This window comes from Furipterus horrens, unplaced genomic scaffold (assembly GCF_987537825.1).
Source record: "Furipterus horrens unplaced genomic scaffold, mFurHor1.1.pri manual_scaffold_9, whole genome shotgun sequence".
NCBI classification, from domain to species: domain Eukaryota; kingdom Metazoa; phylum Chordata; class Mammalia; order Chiroptera; family Furipteridae; genus Furipterus; species Furipterus horrens.
In genome coordinates, this window is record NW_028327179.1 from 45,051,746 (window position 1) to 45,077,512 (window position 25,767).

General features: G+C 31.6%; 1 protein-coding gene across 9 annotated transcripts in view; it reads right to left on the reverse strand.

The window, feature by feature from the left end:
• Window positions 1–867: 867 nt before the first annotated feature.
• The window catches only part of CD36 (CD36 molecule (CD36 blood group)), a 78,908-nt gene continuing 54,008 nt past the window's right edge, over window positions 868–25,767 (reverse strand). For 7 of the 9 annotated variants that reach the window (XM_090287294.1, XM_090287289.1, XM_090287293.1 and 4 more), the window contains 12 exons: window positions 19,982–20,142; window positions 15,459–15,600; window positions 14,726–14,905; window positions 13,430–13,521; window positions 11,209–11,255; window positions 8,482–8,551; window positions 7,696–7,883; window positions 6,518–6,636; window positions 5,462–5,535; window positions 4,843–4,897; window positions 3,703–3,867; window positions 868–1,401 (listed from right to left, as the gene is read on the reverse strand). In XM_090287294.1, coding sequence (XP_090143420.1) covers window positions 3,703–3,867; window positions 4,843–4,897; window positions 5,462–5,535; window positions 6,518–6,636; window positions 7,696–7,883; window positions 8,482–8,551; window positions 11,209–11,255; window positions 13,430–13,521; window positions 14,726–14,905; window positions 15,459–15,600; window positions 19,982–20,142 — 1,293 coding nt within the window. In that variant the 3' untranslated portion in view covers window positions 868–1,401. The remainder of the gene's footprint in view (window positions 1,402–3,702; window positions 3,868–4,842; window positions 4,898–5,461; window positions 5,536–6,517; window positions 6,637–7,695; window positions 7,884–8,481; window positions 8,552–11,208; window positions 11,256–13,429; window positions 13,522–14,725; window positions 14,906–15,458; window positions 15,601–19,981; window positions 20,143–25,767) is intronic. The other 2 variants (XM_090287297.1, XM_090287296.1) reach the window with 2 other exon arrangements.

Below are 25,767 nucleotides of genomic sequence, written 5' to 3' on the forward strand. Positions count from 1 at the left end.
GTCACTGTGTTCCCTATATTGATATCTATAATCAGTAACTGTCAACTGTAACCCAAGAGTCTGAAAGCTTATTGATGATTCATAAGTCTTGACCTTGTATCTCTTGAATCCCCTCCTCAGTAAAAGGCATGAGAGACAGAAGTTCTGCGCTTTTCTCCCCTAGAGAGATTAGCCACCTCCCATTCCCCCCAGACAAAATACAGTGTCCTGGATAAATCTGTTCCACCATGGTCCTGAAACCTCCCCTGGACAGGGAGTTTCCAACTGAGCCAAGGCATTGGAGGCAGCTCAGCCACATAGGATGAAGTGCCAAGACTGAATTAGAGAGAATATTTCACAAGGAAATATGGATTCATAAAGAAGTATAGATTCAAAGAAAATACTTCAGACAGAAAACCAGGGTAAATGTTCTGTGACACAACAGGAACTGGGCAAAGTGCAGGAGTTTAAGAATGTCTTTTAATGGTTGAAAACAGTCTTTCTGAGGTGACTATGAAGACAGACAATATCACAGCAAATAACTATTAATGCATTCTCTTCTTCGTAGTCTTTCATGCAATAATCCCTTTATTCTCATTTACATCTTTTAATACTAGCACAGTATTCTGAAGTTGTGAAGATAAGTTGTATGAAACTGAGAAGAAAGCCCAAAGTTGACTCAGATTTCCAGAAGAGCTGCAGAATGTGGAAATGACAAAGTCCTTAACACAGAGAGCCAACATGTGCTAAAAATGACTTCCATTTGCATAATCAGAGACAAAATAGAGCCCATGTTGTTATAAAGTAAGAAAATAATTGTAATTCCTGCTGTTTGCTATACAAAGAATTCCACAGAGAAAGGAACTTAAGTAATGTATAATAAATGACTCACAGGCTAATCATTTATTTTCCATTCTTGCATGTCTTTCACAATAATGGACGCTCATAAGAAGCAATGTGTGGACAGTCCTGGGGCCTGTGGCAACTGAACGGTGACACGGCTGAGTGGTGATGCTTTCCCTTGATGAAGAAAAGAAGAGTTCAGGATCCAGATTTTGTTTAGAATGTTCACTCCTCTGCTGGATTTGTCACTAGGGAACCAATTGGTGACTCAGTACCAAGTAAAAATGATTGATTTACGCTTGATCCTGGTTCGTAGAAAATGAATGAATTTGACTGTGTACATGATAAATTTTAAAAAGTGCTGGTTTCTTGTTCAGATTATGGATTTTAACAACATCTTAATAATCCTTTAGAAATGTATTGCTGCTTATTGCAGAAATGAATAGTGCCACCATTTCTTCAACTATAAGATTAGATATGTTTTGTAAAAATAAAGCATATTAAATCTTCATTTTGTAGGTCAATATTAACAAATGTCCTGATGTTGCTGGTACAGAAATGCAAAGGCTCAATTGCTGTCTAGAAAGTAAAAGAAATGTTACTGTTTATCAGGAAGCAGTGGAAAAATAAAACAGGTAATACTCAAATTTTATATATTCAACATAACACACTTTCTGCTATTCAGCCCAATCTGTCAAGCTGCAGAGATAGGTTCTCTGGTAGATTTCATAGATAAGACAATGCATGCTCCCATTCACGAAGGATGAGCTTCCCAATTCTCAAGACATGCACATAGACAGATAAGGAGTGCTAACTAATTAATCCGCTCTAGACAAGTATTTCTACTCTTGGTTCTCTCTTCTCTTTAGACTTCCTTTTTAGAGGTGTATATGCTACTATTTTTGAAACAGCTATTTGCTTATTCTCTTTGTGATCCATTGAATAAAACTACCCTTTAGCTCTACCATCTGTCCGTTTATTTTATTTTGTACATCTATCTCCTGCTTTTTCAGTTGTTTACAAATCTTCCCAAAGGCAAAACTTTATAATATTCAAAACTGAGGTTTGTTTAAGAAAATCTACATCTCCTATGATTCTCCTAAATAGAGTAAATCAAGTAATCTTCAAAAAAATTTTTTCTTTCTACTTGTAAAGAAAAAAAAAAAAGGAATGTGGGAATCCAAGGATCTGATATTCAGGGCTCATTAAGCAGAAATAAAATTTATCATGTAATTTTAAAAGAGAATACTTACTGAAAAATTTCGGTAACTACTATACTCTTTTTTGGAAACATGCTTTCCCACTAGAACATGTTTTCTTTTTAATTGTTGGATCTTCAGAGGATTATTTTATCTCTTCATTACATAAATGATTATATGTGTCTTTATTTGGTTATATAAATATCTTTGTTTAATCAAAAAGTTTGTTACTGCACTAATGGTCTTAGAGGTTATGGACTACTTCCTTTATTATAATGTGAATGTATTAGGTTAGCATTTTGAATATATTCTGTATAGGCATAATTGTTCAGTCTTAATTTCAGTGACTTCATAGTGGCAGAAATGATAAGAACAAAAGATCGGGTTACCTTCCTAGACACAAGCCCTCAATCTCACATACACACAAAAAATATATTGACCTGAAAATTCTACTTTACAATAATTATCGATTTGATTCCCAATTTGAAAATGGACAATTCTGCACTATTAAAATGTAGTTTTATGGAGTGTCTGCAGAAGGCAGAATGGATGCTGATGAATTCCTGGCTATAGGAAACTCATTAAATTGTATTAGGTATCCAACGTGATATATGTAACATAGTGGGCATAGTCTTGGCATGTAATATGAACTCCATAGTTATCAGTGGCAGCTCCAGAATCTCTATATTAGACAGCTTGAGGTCATCAATCTGATTGAAAGTGAAGTAAGAATATTTGTTTTGAGTTGTGATTTTTAAGCAACTACATTGTTTTTATCTAAAAAAAAAATTTTTTTTTTTTTGATGTGCCTGGGAAGGGAGGCTGATAAAAACTATGCGTGAAGTGAAAAATTCTCCCCCACAGGCCACATCAATGGCACCTATAATTATTTTTTAAAAAGGCTTCCACTTAGTGAGGATAGGATCATTGTCCCCATTTACATGGTTTTTCTTCTGTTCTAGTAGTTTAGTTTTACTGTATTGAACACTATTTTCTCCTATTCTCTTGGACTGTTATATTCAAATTTTAGCTCATGAATTTTAACTGTTCATCTGGTTTCCACATTAAACATCTAGAGTACACACCTTGATTTTGGACAGTGCATGATGAGCTTGTTTATATGTAGCAATCCTGTATTGCTATTACTGTTATCTTCATTTTAAATTTCATTTTACATCAATGTTTATTTTTAATGGCACATTTTATATCTATCATTTATCATTGAGTTTTTAGTCTCTTACTAAATTCTAGCTTGTAAATTTTATCTTCCCAATATCTACCATTTTCAATTTTACAAAACCTTTCTAGTCAATATGTTAAATTATTTTTGATTTTTAGAATTAACTAGAAATAATCAATAAAGTCAGAATATTGCATAAAATTATATATGTAGTAACTTTTCAAAGATGAAAATTTTATCTTTTATCCCATTCCTCTCATAATAAATATGTTATATAGTGATCTGCTTGATATTCATAGGTATTACTTACTCATTTAGTCTTCACTTATGTCTTCATTTATAATAAGCACATTAAAACTTCAAGGATATATTTAAAAATGATAATTGGCTAGACACATCCAGAAAGTTTCAACATAATTTATAACCCCCATGTGATAAAATGAAAACAAGTAATATATAAACTAGTTACTAAAGCAATATATATTTTTAGTATATACTTACTTATTTTGCTCTCTTTGATCTGCATGCACAGTATGAAATCATAAAAGCAACAAACATCACCACACCAACACTGAGTAAGATGATTTCTACCATGCCAAGGAGTTTTATTTTTTTAGTCACTTTATCTTTGAACATTGCTGCCTTCTCATCACCGATGGTACCAGTCTGTAATCAAGTTAATAATTAGCATTATTTGCATAGATCAATGGAGCAAAACACTTAAAATCCTCTACTTATGTGTCATTCTTTTCTCCAAACACTTATATAGGGGTTAGTCATCTGTATCTATAAGACAAGTTACTGAAATTCCCTTTGCTTGTTAAAGAAGGCAATAAGTGCCAAGACAGAAGACAGAGTGAAATGTAATCCTCTTCCTTTAAGATGTGTTATCTGGCAGTCTTCCATATGCTAGACTCCACTGATCTTTAGAACTAGCTTACTACAGTCTTTCACCATTTTCCAAAGGATATTTCCTAGTGACAGAAGCAAAAGGCAAGGGTCTATTATTTCATTCCCTCTAAAGACTTACATGATGCATTTCCTAATTCTGTGGCTAATCAATTTCATTGTTTACACTAAAAATATCTTGTCAGGCAATAGGAGAGAGGCCTAAACCTACTCTAACCTGGCTTCTTTAAACTTGGCTGGCTTTTATTAACTATAATATTTAGTGAGTCTTGAATTATTTGGAGTTAGATATATGAATGACTCTTTCCTAACACAAGTACTACAAGAAGAAAAATGTTTAATAGATACATTTTGAAAATCTAAAATGATAAAAAGTGCTTTATTTTCCTAAAAGTACTACACTGAAAACTAACATAAATTTGGTACTTTTATGTGGCTTGCTTCTCTCAATTAGCTATAATTAATAATATATAAACTCATCTATATAGATAATGAAAACATACAACTTCAAATACTATATATATACATGTGGGGCAAAAGTAGATTTATAGCTGTTTGTATGGAAAATAATTATTAATAAATAATAATACAAGAATAAGCTCTGTGTTTCATGTACTCATAACTGTAAATGATTTTGCCTCACCTTGTATATTCAATTTTTAAATGTCAAAAACATGTTTATATACAACAAGGTTTACTGCCTTTAACGACTAATAGTTTAAAAATACTAACCTCATTAAGCCAAAGAATAGGCACTATATAGTTCCTAGTCAGACGCTTTAAAGCCCTGCAATATACATTAAAAAATTACAAAAATATATTATTACATGTATAACAGAATTTTTAGTAATTACCAGTGTAAATAAATATTCAGAAAATAATTGTTCTTGCAACTTAATTAAGATCATTTTTCCCCCATAATAAATCATTTAAATTTTAATATGGCTATTTCTCAGACATCTTTCATTCTAAAACCTTTTATAACACAGATTTATAATTAGATTAATTTTTTTCTAAGCACAGATTTTCTCTTTAAACAAATTGTACTCAGAAAAGTAAAATGTGTATCCTAGAACCTATTGTTATAGAAATATTTGGAAAGCTAGCAAAATGAGAGATGCCACCAAAAACTTGAAAACATTACAAAATATTTGTAAATATCATTTCAGTGAACACCAGATAAACTTTTAAATTACTAATGAAAGTTATAAGCATTTAATAATAATTATTTAATGACATTCAAGTCAAAGAGAAGTTGAAGTTTTATATTATATTCACTTACTTTCATAGATTTATTCTTACAAGAAAATACTAAAAATCATATACTGATAACCTTGGTGAAGAGACTCACTCAATTTTTTTTGCTGGCTTGACCAATATGTTGACCTGCAGCCGTTTTGCAAATTGTAAGGTGAATCCAGTTAACTAAAGAAAGAACAAACTAAAATTATTATTAACTTAATTTTAAAACAGTTTTTTAGAATATCCAAAATGTATTTTTACTGCTATCTAGAACTTAAAGTGAAACTGTTCTACTTGAAACTTGTGAAATTTATTAAATAATTAGTTGGACATATTAAATACTTCCTATCTAACTATCCATAATTACATTAGGTGCATATCCATGTATGTATGCACATGCATATACAAGCACACATGCATGTAATTTCTTTGTCCAAACTAATTTCAAGGTTTCAATTACATTTGTGATACTTACTAGAAATGGTTTTGGGGAATCAACAGCAATAATAGTACCGAAACAGAATAGCTTATTCAGTTTATTTAGTTACTAAACTATGCATAGTCAAATATATATTTAATCAAAATCCATGTATCATCAAATTAATAATACTATCATTATTTAAAATAAAACACTACTACTAAAATTCTAGCCTTGCATGTAATTTTTGAAAAGGAGAATGTAAAAATAATTTAAAAATTAAAGCTGTGTGCTTATAGGATTTTTAATAGATATTTTGTCACTAAACATAATAAATCTTGTGCCAAATTCACATATATGCTCACAAAATCTCCTTTGAGCCCTCACAATATACAGTGTCTCTTCATATAAGCAATACTTCTCATAACTATACAATAAGCATAAGCTAATAACATATCAAACTTTTAAGCCAATTAGAATTATTCTCATAATTGGTATTCCTGACATATGAACCATTAAAAATGTTAATGAGTTCATAATCTTAAAAACTAAAATTAAATTTACCTTGATATTTTATAAAGCAATAGGAAAAAATCAATATAATTTTCACTGAAATAAAATCAAGATTGTGATTTAATAAATGTGATCAATAAACATGATTGACAAGGATAGAATTTACTTTTTCTTTAACTTTATTTTAAAATAAAACAATATTAAACAAGGCAGATCAATAATGTATTTGCTTACAGGTTCAACATCTAAGTATGTGCTGTGTTCTTCTTCATTTGGATTTAAGCCATCAATAGTTTCTCCAATTTCAGGACTTGCATGTAGGAGATGAGGAAGAGAAATGATCACGGGTTTTCCTGAAAACAAGGTTTAAGAATAATTAGAGATAAATAATTTTCTTCATCTCACATACCACTCAGAAAAGATTCCTTGAATATAAAACTTTTTAAATTAAAAAAAAAATGTATAGTTGGATTTGAACACTAATTTGGGGGATGAGGGTGAGGGAGAATTATAACATCTGATCACTATTGTACAAAAGTAAAATATAAAATTCTGCATCACCCTCCTAACCAGTCAGTTGCTGTCTGTTGTTTAGTCCTTAATTTTTAATATGTAAAGTTTATTTGCTGAACACTTTCAACTATATATGTTCATGTTTTAGGCAATAATATTTCTATGGCTTGAGGATTAATTAATTTAAGAGATTTCTCTTTCTTTATTCACACCTCTCCAATATGAAGAAGGTGAGTAAACAAGACAGATTCCAAAAAATGTGTAAGTCAACTTTTGTTCTGGACACATATTAAAAATACATTTATTTTTATTTACTATTTTTTAGTTTTTGTTTTATTTATTTTTTAAATATATATTTACTATTTTTAAGAAAAGAAAAATGGCAGATGGATAAATTGGGATGCTCAAAATATTTTGGGAATTATTTTTCTTTCACCCTAAATCTAAAAAAAAGTACAAGAATTCTACATAGCAAAGGAAACCATCGAAAAAATAATAATATGAAATACGATGAAAATATTTGCAGACCAGAAATCTAATAATTAGTCAAAATCCAAAAATCCAAGATATACAAGGAACCCCCCAAAAAAGAGCAAAAACAAACAAACAAAAAATAACCTAATTTAAAAAATGCCTATATAGACATCTTCTAAAATAACACAGGGAAACATTAGTATGCTTTTATCTAATAATAACTAACTTTTGCGCACTGAAATGCAATTGGAACCTTGAACACTACACAAAATCAAAACAGAAATTGCCTATTATCACCCTTAGTTTCTGCTCTCACTTCTTTCTCAATTTAAACTTTTGATGGGAACGAATCCTGGGTAAAAGTAATATTTTTAAAAATACTATAAATTATGTCATGAACTGTAATATTGAAAACATTTACTCACTCTCTTTGCATTTGCTAATGTCCAGCAAACCAAAATATGTACAATTATTTGTGATCTCTCTGTCTAAGCAGAAACAATGGTTATCTGGATTTTGAACTGGAGACGCAAAGGCCTTGGGTGGAAGACCAAATCTATACACAGTAATTCCTTTCAGATCATGTTCATTTGTGAACACAGCATAGATGGACCTAAACACAGAGAAGAAAGAAAAGAGCTTCATTCCAGGGAACTGAACTACATTCATGAGATTCACTTTTTCTTATTTTTAGGTTTATACTCTTGCTTTAAGTTAGAAAAACCCAATATACTCATTAGAATTCTTTTTTCTTTTTTTTAAAGTTGTGTGATATCTATTAGACCCTGTCAATTTGAAAAGATGCTGTAGTAGAGGTAGAGCATGTTAACACAGTTCTGCAAGTGACGTCATTTTCTCTGGACATCTTTAGAAAAATTGGGCATAGAAGGCTAGACTTGACCGCTATTAAATATAATATTAGTTTAGTAAAAGAAAAAGGTTTTGCTTAGAAATGACAAGAAGAGAATGATTTACATTATACAAAATATCCTTCCAAGTCTTAATTTTTATTGTATTTTATTGTCTATGCTATTAATAAACACATTATGTCTTCTGTATTGTATTTGTAATTAATAAATCAAGAAAAGTTGCACTAAAAGTATTTCACTTTTCTCAAATAATATCACTCAGTATGATCTTCTTGGTCTGTGTTTTGCTATTTGGGGGGAAAAGTTCTGACTCACAGAAATATGTCAATGTCTTTGTCTTACCTGCAAATATCAGAAGAAAAGAATTGCAGTACCCGGGTCTTTTCAACAAATGGAGGAAATGTGGCTGCATCTATTTAAAAATTAATCCAGTGACAAAGGATTAGATGTAATGTGTGTCTTAGAAAAATCTAGAAATTTCTATTCCAGCATGGTCAACAAAACTAATAATACAAATTTTATATGTAATTAAAAAATTCTCTAGTAGCTACATTAAAAAAAATAAAAAGAAACAGGTATGTTTTATTTCACTCAATATAACCAAATATTGCCATTTAAACATATAGTAGAGTGGCATCATTCTTGCCATGGAATTGATTTAGAGCTCCATTTTGGTATGCATTATACTTTTTATAATAATTCACTCATCTGCTGTAATGGCTAATACTTTTTAAATAATTTTTTAAAGTTCTCTCATTAAACATAATTTCTTGCAAATGATTTGAAAACATGTCCACCAAACTAGAAAGGGCACTTTTTGACTTTATTGAATTTCTGTTATGATTATAATCTAAGGCTCACACTGGATATATGAAGAAATAACAAGATAACTCCTCCATTTGCTCCTTAAATAAACATTACCAAAATGAGCCACCACTGAATGTTTTTACTCAAAATGATAATTCCATCCTTAAATTATGAATTTCAGGGTTTTTTTCTGCTAAGTTTCCAACCTTGTAATCTCATTACCTTTCATTTATAATCTTGTGAGTAGTAAAATATAACAGAGGATCACAGTCAACTTGATTCTGGCATTAAGAAAATTAGATATTAAAGATTAGCTTAAACTCCCCACAGAGGTCCTTGCATTGGCATTGCCTACAACTGCCTTCACAACACCTCAACCATTAAAGAAAACTAATTCATTGAAAAGCTTTAAAAATCATTATATAAAATATCACTGAAGATTACATTATAATCATACCAGCAATTACCATGGACCATGATGACCAAAGACAGCTGATATTAGCAGGGAATTTAAAAAAACATTCAAATGTATATCAATATTTTAATTATTTTTATTTTTAAAAATACTTCATTTATGTATTTTTTAGGGAGAGAGGAAGGGAGGGAGAAAGGTAGAGAAACATCAATATGTAGTTGCCTCTCACGCGCCCCCAACTGGGGACCTGGCCTGCAACCCAGGCATTTGTCCTGAGTGGGAATCGAAATGGCGACCCTTTGGTTCACAGGCCAGTGCTCAGTCCACTGAGCCACACCAGCCAGGGCTCGATATTTTTATTTTATGTCTCTTCAAACTTACTGAAGAAGGTAGAGGGAGCATTTGTAAATTGTGATGTAAACACATTAGAATCTGTTTCATTTGTCCCTTTTCCCTAAGTGCTGTTACCAAGAATCTGTCTCACAGATATCACCTCAGAGTACCCTGCCCTGTCCAATCTACTGCCACTCCTGGTTTGTTCTATTTGTTTTCTTCTTACTTTAATTTCATATCAGTTGCTCATTTATTTATACTATTGTCATTAATGAATTCTCCAGCTTCTCTTTTAAAAAACTTCTCAACTTCTTAGCTTTGGACAGAAATGTTTAATGATTTTTTGTTTTTCTTAAAGCCAAAAAGGACCCTTGAGTATTCAGGAACAGCACAGTGTAGTTCGCTCTGCATCTAAAGACTGAAGTATTATGCTTCTGCAATTACAACTAGCTAGTAGTATTGGAACAGTTCATAATTTATTTGCAGAAATGTTTTACTTAGAATTTTCTCCTTTGTTTCTTTCATTCACCCCCATGGCTCAAAGCATTACAAGGCAAACCCAAGTGTTTTTTCTGTTTTTTTTGTAAGGGAATGATAACAAAATTAAATAAAACTGACAAAGTTAACAATACTTTGCTTGGTATTTCTTGCATTTCCTTTCTATTCCCTATATTTTGCATAACTTGGTTTTCAATGTTATTTATTATATTGTTTTTCCACAGCATATTGTCTCACCAGCTTTGTAAACATCATTTGTTGCCTCTACTTTTTTGTTGTTAAAAGCTCGCCTCTGATTTTAATTACTCATGGTAATTGATTCCAATTGCTCTTTAAAATCCTTTTCTTAGATTAATTGGCATATGTGTTATTTGCTTTTCTTCAGGGAGTACAATCAGACAGATATAACCACACTCTAAGTTCATAGTACTGTCTTTTTCCCAATTATAATTCAGAATGTCCATCTTTTCATACATTTTTCATGGTTAATAAACATCTATTCTTGTCTTTTGTTGTTGTTCTTTTCTCTCTCATTCTGACAATCTTATTCAAAATAGACGGCTCTGTCTTGGAACTTCACTGATTTTAACTCAGTTTGGAAGTATGATTTAACTTTTTTAATTATCTTGACATTTTTATTTTTTTCAATTTTAAATTATTATTTATACAGCATTCACAAAAGATGTGAATAGTTACTAGTTGTCTAAGTTTTTTTTTTTTTTTTTTTTTTATCCTCTTACTTCTGTTGCCAGAAAGGCAATTACATTAAGTTTTTACGAAGCAAATATTTCCCTAGTACTTCAATAAAGGCTAATCCTTGATGGTTAATCTTTAGAAATCTTATCACATTAAACAGATATTTACTAAACTTATATAAGAATGAAGAGTCTGAATTATATTCTGGAGATATAAAGACAGGTAAACATATACTCTAATCTTCAGAATCCTATAGGTATTGATGGTGGACTTGTGGGAGGTGGGTTCATTGTGATTATTACCAAGAAAAATGCTCTTACCTGTACCATTAACCATGTCACAATAACTTGTCCAGTATCCAAGAGTCCTTAGGAATAAAAAGAAAGAAAATAAACAAACATTCTCATTTCAAGAGCACTTTTCTCGTATTACTTCATCTATTATGATGTAATACTTCTGCTAAAATACAATTTACATATGACAAATGCTAAGTTTAAGAAATGTTCTAAACCTTTCCATCCATGTTTCTTTGAAGCTTTCATCTTGTTGAAATAAATTAAGTGCCTGGTACCATTAAGTAGCAAGATTATAAAGTAAAAACTGCTTAAATAGAAACAATTTGGAATAGACACAGCTCTGAAAAAAAGAAAATTGAGAAATATTGACTAGAAATTTAGATTTCTACTTAAGGGATTTGTTTTCAATGCTAGATAAATTATTTGGTAGTATATTGAGTATTCAAACTGAATAGGAAGAAAATATTAAGTGGGCAACTGATGTAAGCTCTGTATGAGGGAGAAGAGGGGAGTGGGGAGGAGGAAGAAAGAGAAATATATGGTTGATCAATACAGATTGGAAATATGTAGATAATTAATTTATACTCCCCCTTTAACCCTTGATTGAGCTAGAATTAAAGTACGACAGAGTTTATTAATTATACTGAGCTGTCTAGATAAGATATATATGAAAGCAATGACATAGTAGTAATAGTTTCTCTGTATCCTTAGCCACTTTTGGTGATGGAAAAAAAAATTTTTTTTTTCTTATTTCTAACATACTATCCAGAGAGGTGTCAATGAAAGTTGATGCTTCTTTTTAAAAACAGAATAAGCTGTTAATCATGCTCAATGTTGCCACGATCAGTTAAATTAACCTTATTATAATCTTAAACTGATGTGAAGTTCTTAATCCAATTAGAAGCTCTTAGCAACTCTCCTCAAAATCTTGCTGTGACACCAGCCTGTGAACCAAAGAGTCACCAGTTTGATTCCCAGTCAGGGCACATGCTTGGGTTGCAGGCCAGGCCCCCAGTTGGGGATGTGTGAGACACAACTACACAGTGATGTTTCTCTCTCTTTCTTTCTCCTTTCCTTCCCCTCTCTCTAAAAAGTAAATAAATAAAATCTTAAAAAATAATCTTGCTGTGATAGTGAAACAGAGGAAATGTTCATGTTCCTCAATATAAAAACAGTGATGTGATTTCTTCTGAAATGAACATTTAGAAGTGTTTGTTTTCCTCCAGTGGACTTGTCTATAAAAATATGTGCCTATGGACTCTGTAGAAGAAAAAGTACTATACTAATATTCATTTAACTGTTGCCAATGTTTATGTAGGGACTCTGGTGTGAAAAATGATTACTTATATTAATAAAAATATTTCATCTCTTTCAATTCTGAATATTTTATTTATTTTTCAGGAAATAAGTGGTCAAAGCATATTTAACTTTGAGAAGAAAAAAACCCCATATTCCCTGACATGTAATAAGGTTCTTCTTATTTTACACATATGATAAAAAAAAACACCTATATTTCAGTTAGATAGGCTAGAGCTAGGAAAGGAGAGAAAATCGTGGCCATATGAACACATTCCATTCTATTACTACTTCAAAGGAGGCATGCCCTTTATTTTCAAGTTTAATATGTAAATTTTGAAACCATTTGAAATGATAATTTTATATTTGCATTGATAAGAATTTTTAAAAGCTGTTACCACATAAGAAATTATTTCAGAAAATTTTTGAAAAGGAAAGTTTGCATGGATTCATTAAGCTGTTATATTTATAGACATATTAGGTCATGTCAATGGAATGAACAATTTTTATTTGATATGCTGAATTTAAAAAAGTTAAAAGCCCCAGTAAAAATATTTTCATACCTACTAGATAATCAATTGATGAATTGATTTTCTCCATATTCATTTGTGGTTATCTAATTGGTTGGATGCTCCATAATGCTGATTATGCAGCGGAAATGGAAATAGTCCCTTTGAATTTCTTTATGTAAGAGAACCTGTACATAAAGGTAAATCAAACCCTTAAGTGGGACTGATTCTCAGTAGCTAGGCACTGGTGTGTGACTAGCTGTCATAACTAAAGAGTTCATGCCTGGCAGAACAGGAGTTTGCAGGGCTGAGATACAGGCAGATCTGTTTCAGAGGCAGGTGTCCCTGCTGTGCCTTTCCAGTTGATAAATGAACACCACGCCTGCTTCACAGTACTCTAGTAACACACACACAAACACAAACTTTACCTGGATACTTACTTTTTATTTTTGTAAGTGTCAATTATGGCAACTTTGTTTATGTCATCTTTTCCATTGAAAACAGTATAAACTCCATCTACAGTGTTGTTGTACTGAAAAAACATGGAGAACAAAAAAATTACCTTTACAACAACCCATACTCTCCAAGTTATAAAATATGTAATTAACTCACTTTTGCATTTCTCAAAGACTGGTTATTCATAGTTATTTTATATGATTTAAAATATATATGCAATGAAGTTTTAAAATTATTGGTCTTTAACATGTTAGAAAGATAGAATATAAAAGGTGCTTACAAATAAGTACTAGATGCTGACACAAAGGAAGAAAATATATCAGAAGTTTATGCAATTCAGACTGTAGTACTCTTTGTCATAATTAAGCCAGCATGACAATTTCTATTACTATTATATTGAGGTGTGGAGATTTTGAACAAAACCTATGAGAACGACAGATTTCTAGAGGTATTATACTAAGAATTAGGTATACAAAATCAAAAACAGAATTGCTAAGGAAAGAATTATGAATCTCTGATCCCTTAAGGCACTCTTTGCAGTGATACTTAATTTTAATTGAAAGAAAATGTTGCAATCATAAACACTATCTAAAAGTAAGACAACAACAATGAACTGGAGTATATAGCTAATATCGCATAGAGTGCCAAGTCATAATCAAAATTTCAATTCAAGGATCAGCTTGTTCCATTTATAATTCAAAACATTAGGCTGTAGCTATGTCTATCACTAAATTCATGTGATCCTTAGTGTACAAACTACCATTTCATGACATTTATAGACCACTAGAAGTTCTTATTAACAAACTCCATAAAATAGAACATTTATCAGTCTAGTGTGTGCAAATTTAGGCTTTTAAATTTACATAAATTTATAAGAGGTTCAGAGAAGAAGAAACAATAGAATAAGCGCATTTAACACAATCAGAAATATGATAGTGAACTTGTTTTTTTTTTTTTTTTTTTTTTTAGGAAGGTAAATAAACCTGAAAATAGTGCTCTAAGCCTTACCAGCTTATAATCTAATTTTAGACAAATTGCATATTTATCAAATAATGAAGCCCTGATTAAATCTCAGCTTCTTAATTTTAAATTTAATCGGTAAGTTTTCTAAACTTGGAAAGCTGAAGCCATGTGAAAGAAAGACCTTTTAAAAATTAGAGTATATACTCTAAGATAATAAATAGAGTTTACACACTAAATTATAAAATTATAAATTTCCAATGCCATTATATTTATCTAATTAAAATGTAACAATATTGATATTCATATTTTGTACTCACAGGAAAAAACACACCAACTGTTGTACTAATAGGGTATGGCACCAAACTCAAGAATGGATCCTTATAGCCCCACAAGAGTTCTTTCACACTTCTCCTTTGAAACATAGATGACTTTGACTTTTTGATAAGTGAATTGAGTAACATTTGAACAAGCGCATTTGGATAGAGATGGGGTGCAGCCTACAAAAAAAAAAAAAAAATTATACACCATTTGCAGTATTAAATGTTTAACAAATGGATTAAATACTAGAATTAAGTTTAATAAAATTTTAAACTATATCTCTAAAATTACTGCCAAATCTTGCCAGAATTAAAAGTATAATTTATATAATTCATAGATGAATATTTAAGTGCAGTTTCAGCCACAAGAAGAAGACATTCAAAGTTAAGTCCTTTTATTTATTGATTTTTAACTTTTTTCCCTTTTTAAAAATTTATTTATTTACTTATTTATTTATTTGGGGGGACACCTGCTCTGTAACAATTTCCCCCTCTCAGACTTAAGACCCTTTATAATCTTATAAAGGACAATGGGTGAAGGTCTCATGCTCCTCTCCTTTTTTTTTTTTTTAAATGCTATGCTTTAAGCGGTTGATTCAGTTGATTTTGTCATCTTTTCTAATTACCAAAGCTTAATTCATTTAACAACATAGGAACAAAATATATACTACTTATTGATAGTTCTTATAATGAGATTATAATTCAAAATAAATAATCTTGTTTGTCTACTCACAGCTACAGCCAGATTGAGAACAGTGTAAGTGTCATTTTCTGACCCAATTGACATTGAAGGCACAAAGATGGCACCATTGGGCTGTACAAAAGAGACTCTGTTGGTTTCATGGGTAACATTTTCCTTGGCTAGATAGCGGACTCTGAAATACAGAAGTAAATAAAATTGAAAATTATTGTGTCAAGTGAACATTAGTTCTCAAATGCTGTTCATTAGTACAACAAACATTTTTTTAGTTTGTAGAATATGTCAGCAATAATGCTAAACAATTGGGTTCAAATGGTAAAGATACCTATGCTGGGTCTCTAGCAAATTAGAAAAGGGGGTCTTAAATTTGCATAGCAGGGAAGAAGTAATATGAGTTACATGTATTATAGAAGTTTACACTGAGTTTGTGGTAAAAGACACAACACATACAAATCCAGGCTTGGGATGGTCATGGTGGCGATAAGGGTCAAGACACATTTTGTAGCAATTCCATGTACATGGTCTTAATTACAAATAGAAGCTTAGTTAGGTGAAATAGGTTAGAAAGTAGAAAAAATAAGGTAAGAAGAATATTGTGTGTTTTTAGAAACCCAAATAGTTGAATTTGGTTGAATTATACAGTGAGAGAATAAGGATAATTTTCTTTTTCAGACCAATTCCTCTCTCCTTCCCATATACCGAATGCTGATTAACTATAAGCTCTTGGCTCTAACATCTCTAGGCTTCAAAGTACCAACTACATTTTATAAATGTATTGAAAGGTGATTATTATGGAGAAGAATATTTTTAAGTTCAACATAGTCACTGAGATGAAATAATGTACACATCATTCATTACACTATTATATATTTGAATATGTATGATGTAAGGTGAATAGATAACTAAGGTAAAGATGGAAAAAAACATGAGACTAAAATGTAAAAACAATACTTTTTGCTCAGACATAATAAAAATGTAAATTTCTGTAAGATATGGATTATAAAGTGTTTTGTAAGCTCAGCACAGTGCCTGGTGCGTGGTGAGTTCTTGATAAATACTTTTTAATAAATAAGTTAATTGATGGATTATGTTCTTTCAAAAGAGAACTTCCAACTATCTGGAAACATATTTATTTTTAATATAATTTTATCAAAGCTTTATTATTTATTCTTATTGGAGTACTGAAGACAAACAAGAAATATAAAACTCTGAAACAGCACCCAGGACAGTTTCTTACTTGTCTATTACTATTTTTCTTTTATATACCTGTATTTTAAGATCATATTACATATTATTAACATTTAAAATTGAAATATTTTAAACCTCAGTAATACACATACACTAAAAAATTCTAGAGCTTACTTAAATTGTACCTACAACATATACCAGTAGATGGCACTCACTGAGAAAAATCCTTTAAACTGAGGCCTATTCCTGAAATGTGCTTTTAAAGAGAGAACATAATCCCTCACTTTTTTTTTTTTTTTTTTTGGTTTGTTTAAAAATTAGAATGTATATAGGCTTTCAAAAGTGTTGCTTAAGAAGGTCAAAGGAAGCAATTTGCCTTATGTTTTGCCTGAGATTGCTTTCTTTGTATTACTGTCAAAACTAACCAAAACAGTAAAAAAGAAAAGAAAAACAAGTTGGGCCTGTGAATATTCTGAAGGAATTACTAAGTATTCATAGGGATCATAGAAATGGTGTAGGTTGGAATATATGTAATTAAGATCTCAATCCATGAAATTTTATGCTTTGACCTACATCATACCTTGCCAATCAGTTTCGTCAAAGTCACTTCAGCAGTCATCAGCCAAATAAGCCTGTGGTTCTGTTTGAGAAAGAATTTCCTTCTACGCTTCCAATTTCAACTGGATCGCAAGCATAATTTATGGGGATGTAGGTTCACCTCAATAGATGGAAGGATCTCAAGATATTAACATTTTCTGCAAGGTGGTGTTCCTGTTGTTTAAGGCATTCTAATAGACACTAATGACTCAATTTTGGTGACATTGAGACAAGATGACCCTAACTTGATCAGAAACCCCTTTATCATTGTTTTATAATTAAAAGATTATTGTTTATAAACATTAGCTGCAAATCCAACTTCCCTTCTTCAATCACCCCATCACGGCCTCTCCAGATATAGCAAGTGTATCTAACTCCCACTCTCCTCATTTTGTCCCTAGAGATAGAGGTTAAAGCCTCTAAGAACAAAACATATATTATTTGTCACCTATCAGGGAAGGACTAGTACTAGATTCAATATTATGATTGTTTTTTCATATTACAAGTAAAATCCATAAAGTAAAAAAAAAAAAACAAAAACAAAAAACTAACCTCCTAACAAACATACAAAAATTTAAACAGAAAACATAAGTTTTCAAAATTTAACAACTATTATCTTTCTTCACGTGTATTCACTTCATCAGGTTATGATTTTTAAACAATATGCTTATACACTCATTAGGCCACGTCGTCGTCGGCAGCCGTCCGATGGTGTAGCTTCTTAAGTGTCTATCTGCACCGCCGAGAATGGTTGTGCAGTCCGACTCAGGAGTGACACGGTATCTGTCTCCTCCCGTGTTGAATCGACATCTTACGATGACGCTGGAGTGTCCTCTCCAGTGAAGCTGAAGCTACAGAGCCTCGAGAGACGATGGTGTAGCTTCTTAAGAGTCTATCTGCACCGCCAAGAATGGCTGTGCAGTCCGACTCGGGAGTGACACGGTATCTGTCTCCTCCCGTGTTGAATCGACATCTTGCGATGACAGGCCACGTGTGAATTCTAGATTTTCATAGGTACACAATACTGCTACAACATTTTTTGGAACCATATTCATATAGGCTTTTGATAATAACATAATACTATAAACTATGCAGAAGCAAAAATACTTTCTAAGGTAAGCTTTTGTTATCTAACAACAAAAGCCAAGTTGTCTTTGACAGAGCTGTAAACAGTTACAGACATGTGACTAGAGACAGGAGACTTGGGATAATTGCTAGGGCACGACAGGCACTAAGGCCTTCTATATGTCATGTGCTGCTGCAATAGGCACTACTCTCAAACTATCATTATTTCATTATATTTTGAGTGTGAGTTGTCAACTGAGAAACATAATGCATGGAGAGAAAAACATTGTACAATTCTAGGTGATCTAAAACAAATAATATACTAGGAATATGAATTATAAGAAATAATTAAAAGTATATTTTTGTAATAAGAATTGATCATGGTATATAAATAGTTGAATCCTTGAGGAAAAATCACACATTTGTATACCAAGTGATTCAGCAGAACTTAACTGTGTTCTCATATGGATCTATAAACATATGCCTGATCCTTGGTTAAGGTTAGTGTTGTTAGCACTTCATTCTCTCCCATTTTTTACTTTGATAATGGGTCAAAAAGATAGTCTACAACTTAAACAGAAGAAAATATATAGAAAAATCTAGGACTTACCAGTTCCTAGGTCTGTGCGAACATGGACAAATCTCATCACATTCCCTGGTGTCAGTTTTGTTTAATTACAAAACGAAAAGTTCTGGCTAATTATTTCTTCCTAGTTCTAATAGCCCAAGACTCTATTCAAAACTATGTTAAATTATTAGGGATGTAGGATAAAAGCATAGCATGTTCAGTCTCAATACTGGAAAATATATATAATAATGAAACTACTGAATAAATAGACACTTCCATTCGACCTGGAAATTAGATTGAATAGAAATCCTTAGAAAGTACTAGGGTTATGTAGAATCAGTATAATGCTATGGTTTTCAAATTTGTGTATTGGAATCACCCAGAGGGGTTTGTAAAACCTATTACTGGTTTCCAACCCAAGAGTCTCTGACTCATTTTGTATGGTATAGAGTCTGAGAATTTGCATTTCTTCCGAGTTCCCAGGTTATGCTGATCCTACCAGCCCAAGAACCACACTTTGAGAATGAATGATGTAACCTATACATGCAATTTAAAGATTTTAAATTAAAATTTTTAAAAAAGATTTAATTTATTTATTTTTAGAGAGAGGGTAAGGGAGAGAGAAAGAGAGGGAGAGAAACATCAATGTGTGGTTGCTTCTTATGCAGCCCCAGCCAGGGACCTGGTCCATAACCCAGGCATGTGCCTTGACTGGGTATTGAACCAGCAATCTTTCGGTTCACAGGCCAGCACTCAATCCACTGAGCCACACCAACCAGGGCAAATTTAAAAAATTTTAAATAACTCTAGATTTTAAAATTAAGATAGATTTATTTTCTATTGAGCATGCATATTTAATGTTGTTAAGAATATATTCCACACATTTAAAACACCTATAATTTTTTAAATGTAAGACAGTTACTTGATGCTGGTCAATTTATACTAAAATCTAAATTTCTTATAAGCATTAAATTCTTATATTAGGATTTTATATAGGCAGAAACAAAATATGCAATGTATACTACTGACAAGATAATATAAATACATTTCAAATTAGTGGCATTTATTAATTAGAAGTCTTTTCAGAAACATATATGATCAATGGAAGAGTGCTGTTGACTTGTGGGGACTTACTCACCTGTATGTATAAGGCCCCATTTGCTTAACCTTAAGGTTGCTGCTGTTAATCGCTACTTCATCTGGATTTTGCACATCAAAGATCCAAAACTGCCTGTAAACTTCCGTGCCTGTTTCAACCCAGTTTTTATAAGCAGTTGTACCTTCTTCAAGGACAACTTCCTATAAAAAAAAAAAACAACACACAAGTTTGGGTTATTTCTTTGTAGTAAAGGTACTTCTGGGCATTTTTGCATTTGTTAGCCATTGAAAAGACCATGAGGAAGTTCCATGTACATGAGAACCTTTCCAATCTTGCCACACACTGGTAATAGAAATGTTTCAACAAATTATAATATTATAGCAACTTCTTTAGTTAACCTTTTGCATGAAGAATCTGTGTAATACTGCACAAATGTCTGTTGATCTTAAGGGCAACTATTGGCAAGCCTCAGAGAGTGACTCTTTGGCAATATTGCAGCAGTTAGTAACACAATTTATTGAGCAAATTTTATTAAAGCTGTTCCCAAAAGTTCTTATCAGGTAGAACATTAACTTTTCTTCTGCCCTCAGTTAGCTGGATTGATGAAGCAAAAGAGAAAAACAGAGAAAAATCTAGCAGTAATGGAAGCTTTTTACTTTCCTTCAAAAGTTGAACACTTCAGGAGATAATCATTTAACATGTATTAAATTAAGAAAACAGATGCTTCTAAACAAAAAGGCACATATTTGACTTCCCCACCTCAATATGGCTTCCCTAACTCTCAATATATTTGCAGCAACCCAATAGTACATTTTCAAAAATTACAATAATCTAATTAATTTTTAAATTCTTGCCTGAGGATATATATTTATTGATTTCAGAGAGAGAGAGAGAAACATTGATATGAGAGAGAAACATTAACCGGTTGCCTCCCATATGCACCCCAACCGGGGGTCAAACACACAACCTGGGTATGTGCCCTGACAAGGAATCAAACCCACGAATTTGGGGGTATGGGACTATGCTCCAACCAACTGGCCCACACTGCCAGGGCTAATTATTTTTAGGTTACTATGTTTTAAATAAAAGTATTAAATAAGGAAGTTGTCCTAATATTCTTTCATGAAAGCTATTAAAAATTACTGATGTCCTATTGTAGTTGAAAAACAATATCAATGACAGAATCAGAAACCCTATATTAGAAATCTGTTTCTTTTCTTTAGGATCTTTGGGACTGAGTGGAAAGTCACCAAACCCCTCACGGTTAATTTCATTTTCTGTGAAATAAAGGAGTTTCAGATTCTCTCCCAGTTGCCTTCTGTGACTTTCAATCTTCAAACTGGAAGTCTATGAAGCTATAGTAACTAGTGCTAACAAAAAATGATTTTGTAGCAGGCAGTACTTCCAATCAAGAACCTTGGGAAAAATGCCCAGATGGAAAGCTCCAACTTACCTTACTGAGCTAGAGGAAGAGGAAGAAAACTATTTCACAGAAAGTGAACCTAAAGAAGCCCAGGAATACGGGAACAATCTGATCTACTTTTTTTCCTTTACCTGGAAGCATCGATTCATAGAACGATGGATTAGGAAAGGACATTAGACATTATTATCACATTTTCTAGTAGAAATTGCTGAAGCCCTGAGAAACCAGGTGGCTGGCCCAGAGAAAATCTAGGCACGTAATAGAAGAATCACACTGAGAATTCTAGTCTCTGACCCTTAGACTAGTCCTCTTTTATACCATGTTATTACTTTTTTTCTGTCCCCTCTGTACTTAGTTGGTAAAAATCAAATTGACTTTCACATCTTCAGGAAACTTTACTTATTGCTTAAAACAGAGAAAAAATGGAATTCCTTAGAGAAGAACAGGGCACCAATCTAAAATACCATTACAAAATCCTTTCTGTTGTAATCATTTACACCGGGTACTTTGGAATTGCTAAAGTGATGATAGGCCCTATTATTTTTAACAACGAATTGTCCTTGAAAAACTTTCCATTTGCTCCCCAAAAGTTTGATTTCCATTCTAACAGGCTCAATATTAACACAAAATTACTTATAGATAATGTATTATGGCTATTCTTCTAAATGTAAATATGTTTAATGAGGATGTTGAAGGTAAAATCTATACAGAAGCTGAGAGCTGTATTAATTTACCTACTTCAAGAGACTTAAGAGGGAAAAACACACACTAATCTACATATGTACATGTTACTCTCTCATTCCAAGAATCTTAAGAACTAACATAATATCAATTATTTATCATGCACCTTTCAAGGCATATATTTTACTTCTTAATGAGAGAAAATCAATAATGCTTATAGAATTGACAAGAGACTGTGATAAAATGTTCTTGGCGGGACAGAATACATTGTTAATGCTAAAGCATATGCATTTGTCAAAGGACATGGTAAATGTAATATACCTTTTTTCTAAAAGCCATAAATCACTGTATCTTAATTGTTGATCTGAAGTTTTTTTTTAATGGGAACACTGAAACACAAATTTTTAAAGTGAATGTATTAAATTATCAACTGTGGAAGTTAGCGTAATCTCACCCCATCCATTTTTTCAGAGGTAGAAATGAGTCCTAGAGAAAACAGATGTCTGATTCAATGATATATGACAATTTAGTAGCAGTTAATATAAAAACCAGATATTTTTACTATAATTTTGTATACTTTGCATAGCATCATGATTTGTTTAATGACAAAGAAAAATATTGAAGCAGTCAAAATAGGAATTTATTTCTTCTGATCCTTAACTACCTATGTATTAGAAAATTGTATAGCCACTCCTTGACTACCAAGACTAAATATGCCACAACTTCTTTTTTAAAAGGAGCAAAATATTTTATGTCCCTTGTGAATATAAAAGGCTTTAATTTTAAATTGTATTTGGACTATCTAGCCTATTTTGCAAATCTGTCACTAAATTTGAAGTACAAAGCGGATCATTATGTGCACAGAAAAAATACTATAATTTAAGATCCTCTCACCTGGTTGATGTGTACGTCAGTATCTCTCCCTGACCTTAAGTATACAGACTATACAAAATCAGAAGTGGCTGGATCCCAACCTGACGACTCATGTGGCATGGTCTCCAGCTGGGTTTGAAAGCCATTGACCTTGAAACGTTAATTCTGTTTCATTAATTTGAGAGCAGATGTTTGTGACAGTAATATCTTCTATCTAGTCACATGTTCATTTGATATTGCTGTTGCAAGAAAACAATACTACACAACTGATGGTTTTAGTGTATGTAATTATTAAAATGCCCTGGATATCTTCCCATGTGTGGAGAATATAGGGTACAATTGTGGAAAATATATTGTCCCATTTCTCAAAGATATTGTAAAACACTAAGAGCAGAATCATGTATAGCAGATTTTAATCTATGAGTTAAATTTCCTTATCCTACCCTTACCCTGATAAAACTGATAAAACACAGTAGCTTCTTCCCTCAAAGCATAGAGTGAAGTGGTTAAGAATGAGTATAGGATGCTATGAGTTTGATCCTCAGTTTGGTCACATACTAACCATTTAAACTTGGGCAGGTTATTAAATGACTTTGTACCTCAATTTTCTCATCTGTAAAATGGGAATAATGATATTAAACCATATCAAATTAGTACTTCTGAAAGTCAGAATTAGTTGAATATAGTTTAAATAAATATGCTTCCTCCTAGTTTGTTACAAGTATAGTAAATATAAACACTTAGGACAGTGTTAGCACATAGCAAGTATTCAATAAACACATTAGCTATTATTACTGTACAAATCCTATCTATTTTTTAGAGAGAAAATGCTAATATTATTTACTCCCAGACTGCTTTAACTGCTTCATCTATATTATTTACTATCTAAACATGTCATGTGGCAATAACTCATAGAGCATCCTGTGAAACTTGTTTTTCTACAACTTAATCATTTTTACCTTTATGCTGCAATAATATCTAAACTTCCTTTAAAAGCAGAAACATACCAAAAGTAACCTTTTCCTCCCCACTAATTACTGCAATTTGTTCTGTTAGGACCAGTTACAAGCAATTTCCCCATGTTCAAAACTATTTCTAATTTTTCCATGCCTATGTGTGTGTGCACTGAGAGAAAAGAAATATATTAGAATATGACTGGTGCTGAGTCAAAAAATGGCTTTAGTCTCACATTATAAAGTTATCAATTAAAACCCAGAATAAAATTTAATGAGTCAGATTGAATTTAGTAAGTTATAAAACCCAGAAAATTAACTTCCAAGCTTTTATGTGAGAACCCAAAATGGAAGATTTTTTTATTTGGCATGAAAAGTGAATTATGTTTATATTATGCTGGGCTGGAGGAAGAAAATTACATATTCTTAGCCATATTTCTGGAAACATTGTTTTTAAGTGATTTTATTATTGCTGTTAAAATGCAAATATTTCTAGTGTTAAATCCATTTTTTACTGCTATGTTAATTTCTGTTTTGGATTGTTTTATGTACTTATATTGTCATTAAATTTTTAAAAAGTCTATCTTCTTTAACAACTACTACTTTGGCATTCCTTTTTGAATTTTTTAAGTATTACAAAAATGTACAAACTACTTTATTATACCTAGAAATACTATAAGCATATATTATGAAATTAATATAAATATAAATTAATTTACATTCTTAAAATATGGTCTATTGATTCAAAAGTCTACTCAGTTCAATGAACATATATTATTATTATTTTAATTTACTTTGAAAACATTTATTATAAGCTACTAAAATATTATTTTCATGACTTGGAGGAAGGGAAGGATGGTATAATTAATGATGACATAATTGAATATTAGTCTTTGAATAGGTAAATAAAAAGAGAATTTTTATTTCCTCCTTAATGTTCCATAGTTAATATAATAGGGAAATTAAATTAAAATTTATTAAAAATTATTTGTTACATAACATTTACTAAATTTTATAAAGTGATACTAACAAAATTATTGACAAATTGTCTTTTGTAAGTGGTAGCAGAACTAGGGCCTTTTTCAAAGTACTTTGGTATCATCCACGTTTGTGGCAGCTTAGACCATTGACTTTTAGTCTCCCTAGCAAGATTACATAAACCTGCTGACTCAGCATAAATCTAGTAGGACCCACAGGGCAGAATGTTGGTAAGAACATTTCCTGCTATAATCTATAGAAAAAATCACAGAGTCCATAGAAAACATCCCATGGAAATATATTATGTCCCTGGTTGAGAGACTTAGTTGGTTGAAGCATCGTCCTGTGCATCCAAAGGTTGTGGGTTTGATCCCTCGTCAGGGCATATACATAGGTTGCGGGTTTGACCTCTGGATGGGGCGCATATGGGAGGCAAATTATCGATGTTTCTCTTTCACATCGATGTCTCTCTGTCTCTCTCTGTCTCAACTCAATAAACATATCCTTGGGTGAAGATAAATAATACATTCAAACATACACAGGAAGGAAAATGAGCCATATTAGACCATTTCAAATGCTAGTGTCAGAGGTTGTATCTTTTAGGACTGGAAGATATCATAAAGTCTTGACTCTATAGTTTATAAATAACAGTAATATAAAATGATTTTCTGATATTTTTCATTTAAATACTTCAATTATTTTTTTTAATGGTGCTTGTATACAGATAATAACTTTCCCAATTTGCTATTGTCAATTAAATGAAGAAAATAATCTTAAATGCGTTTCAATAGTAAACAAAAAGCTGACCAGGACAAAATCTTGTACGAGATATGTATAAAATAACAGCATTAACCTGGGGTAAGACACTTGACTCTCTGAGTTTGTACTTAATTCAGACTTTTGACTTTTCCCATATG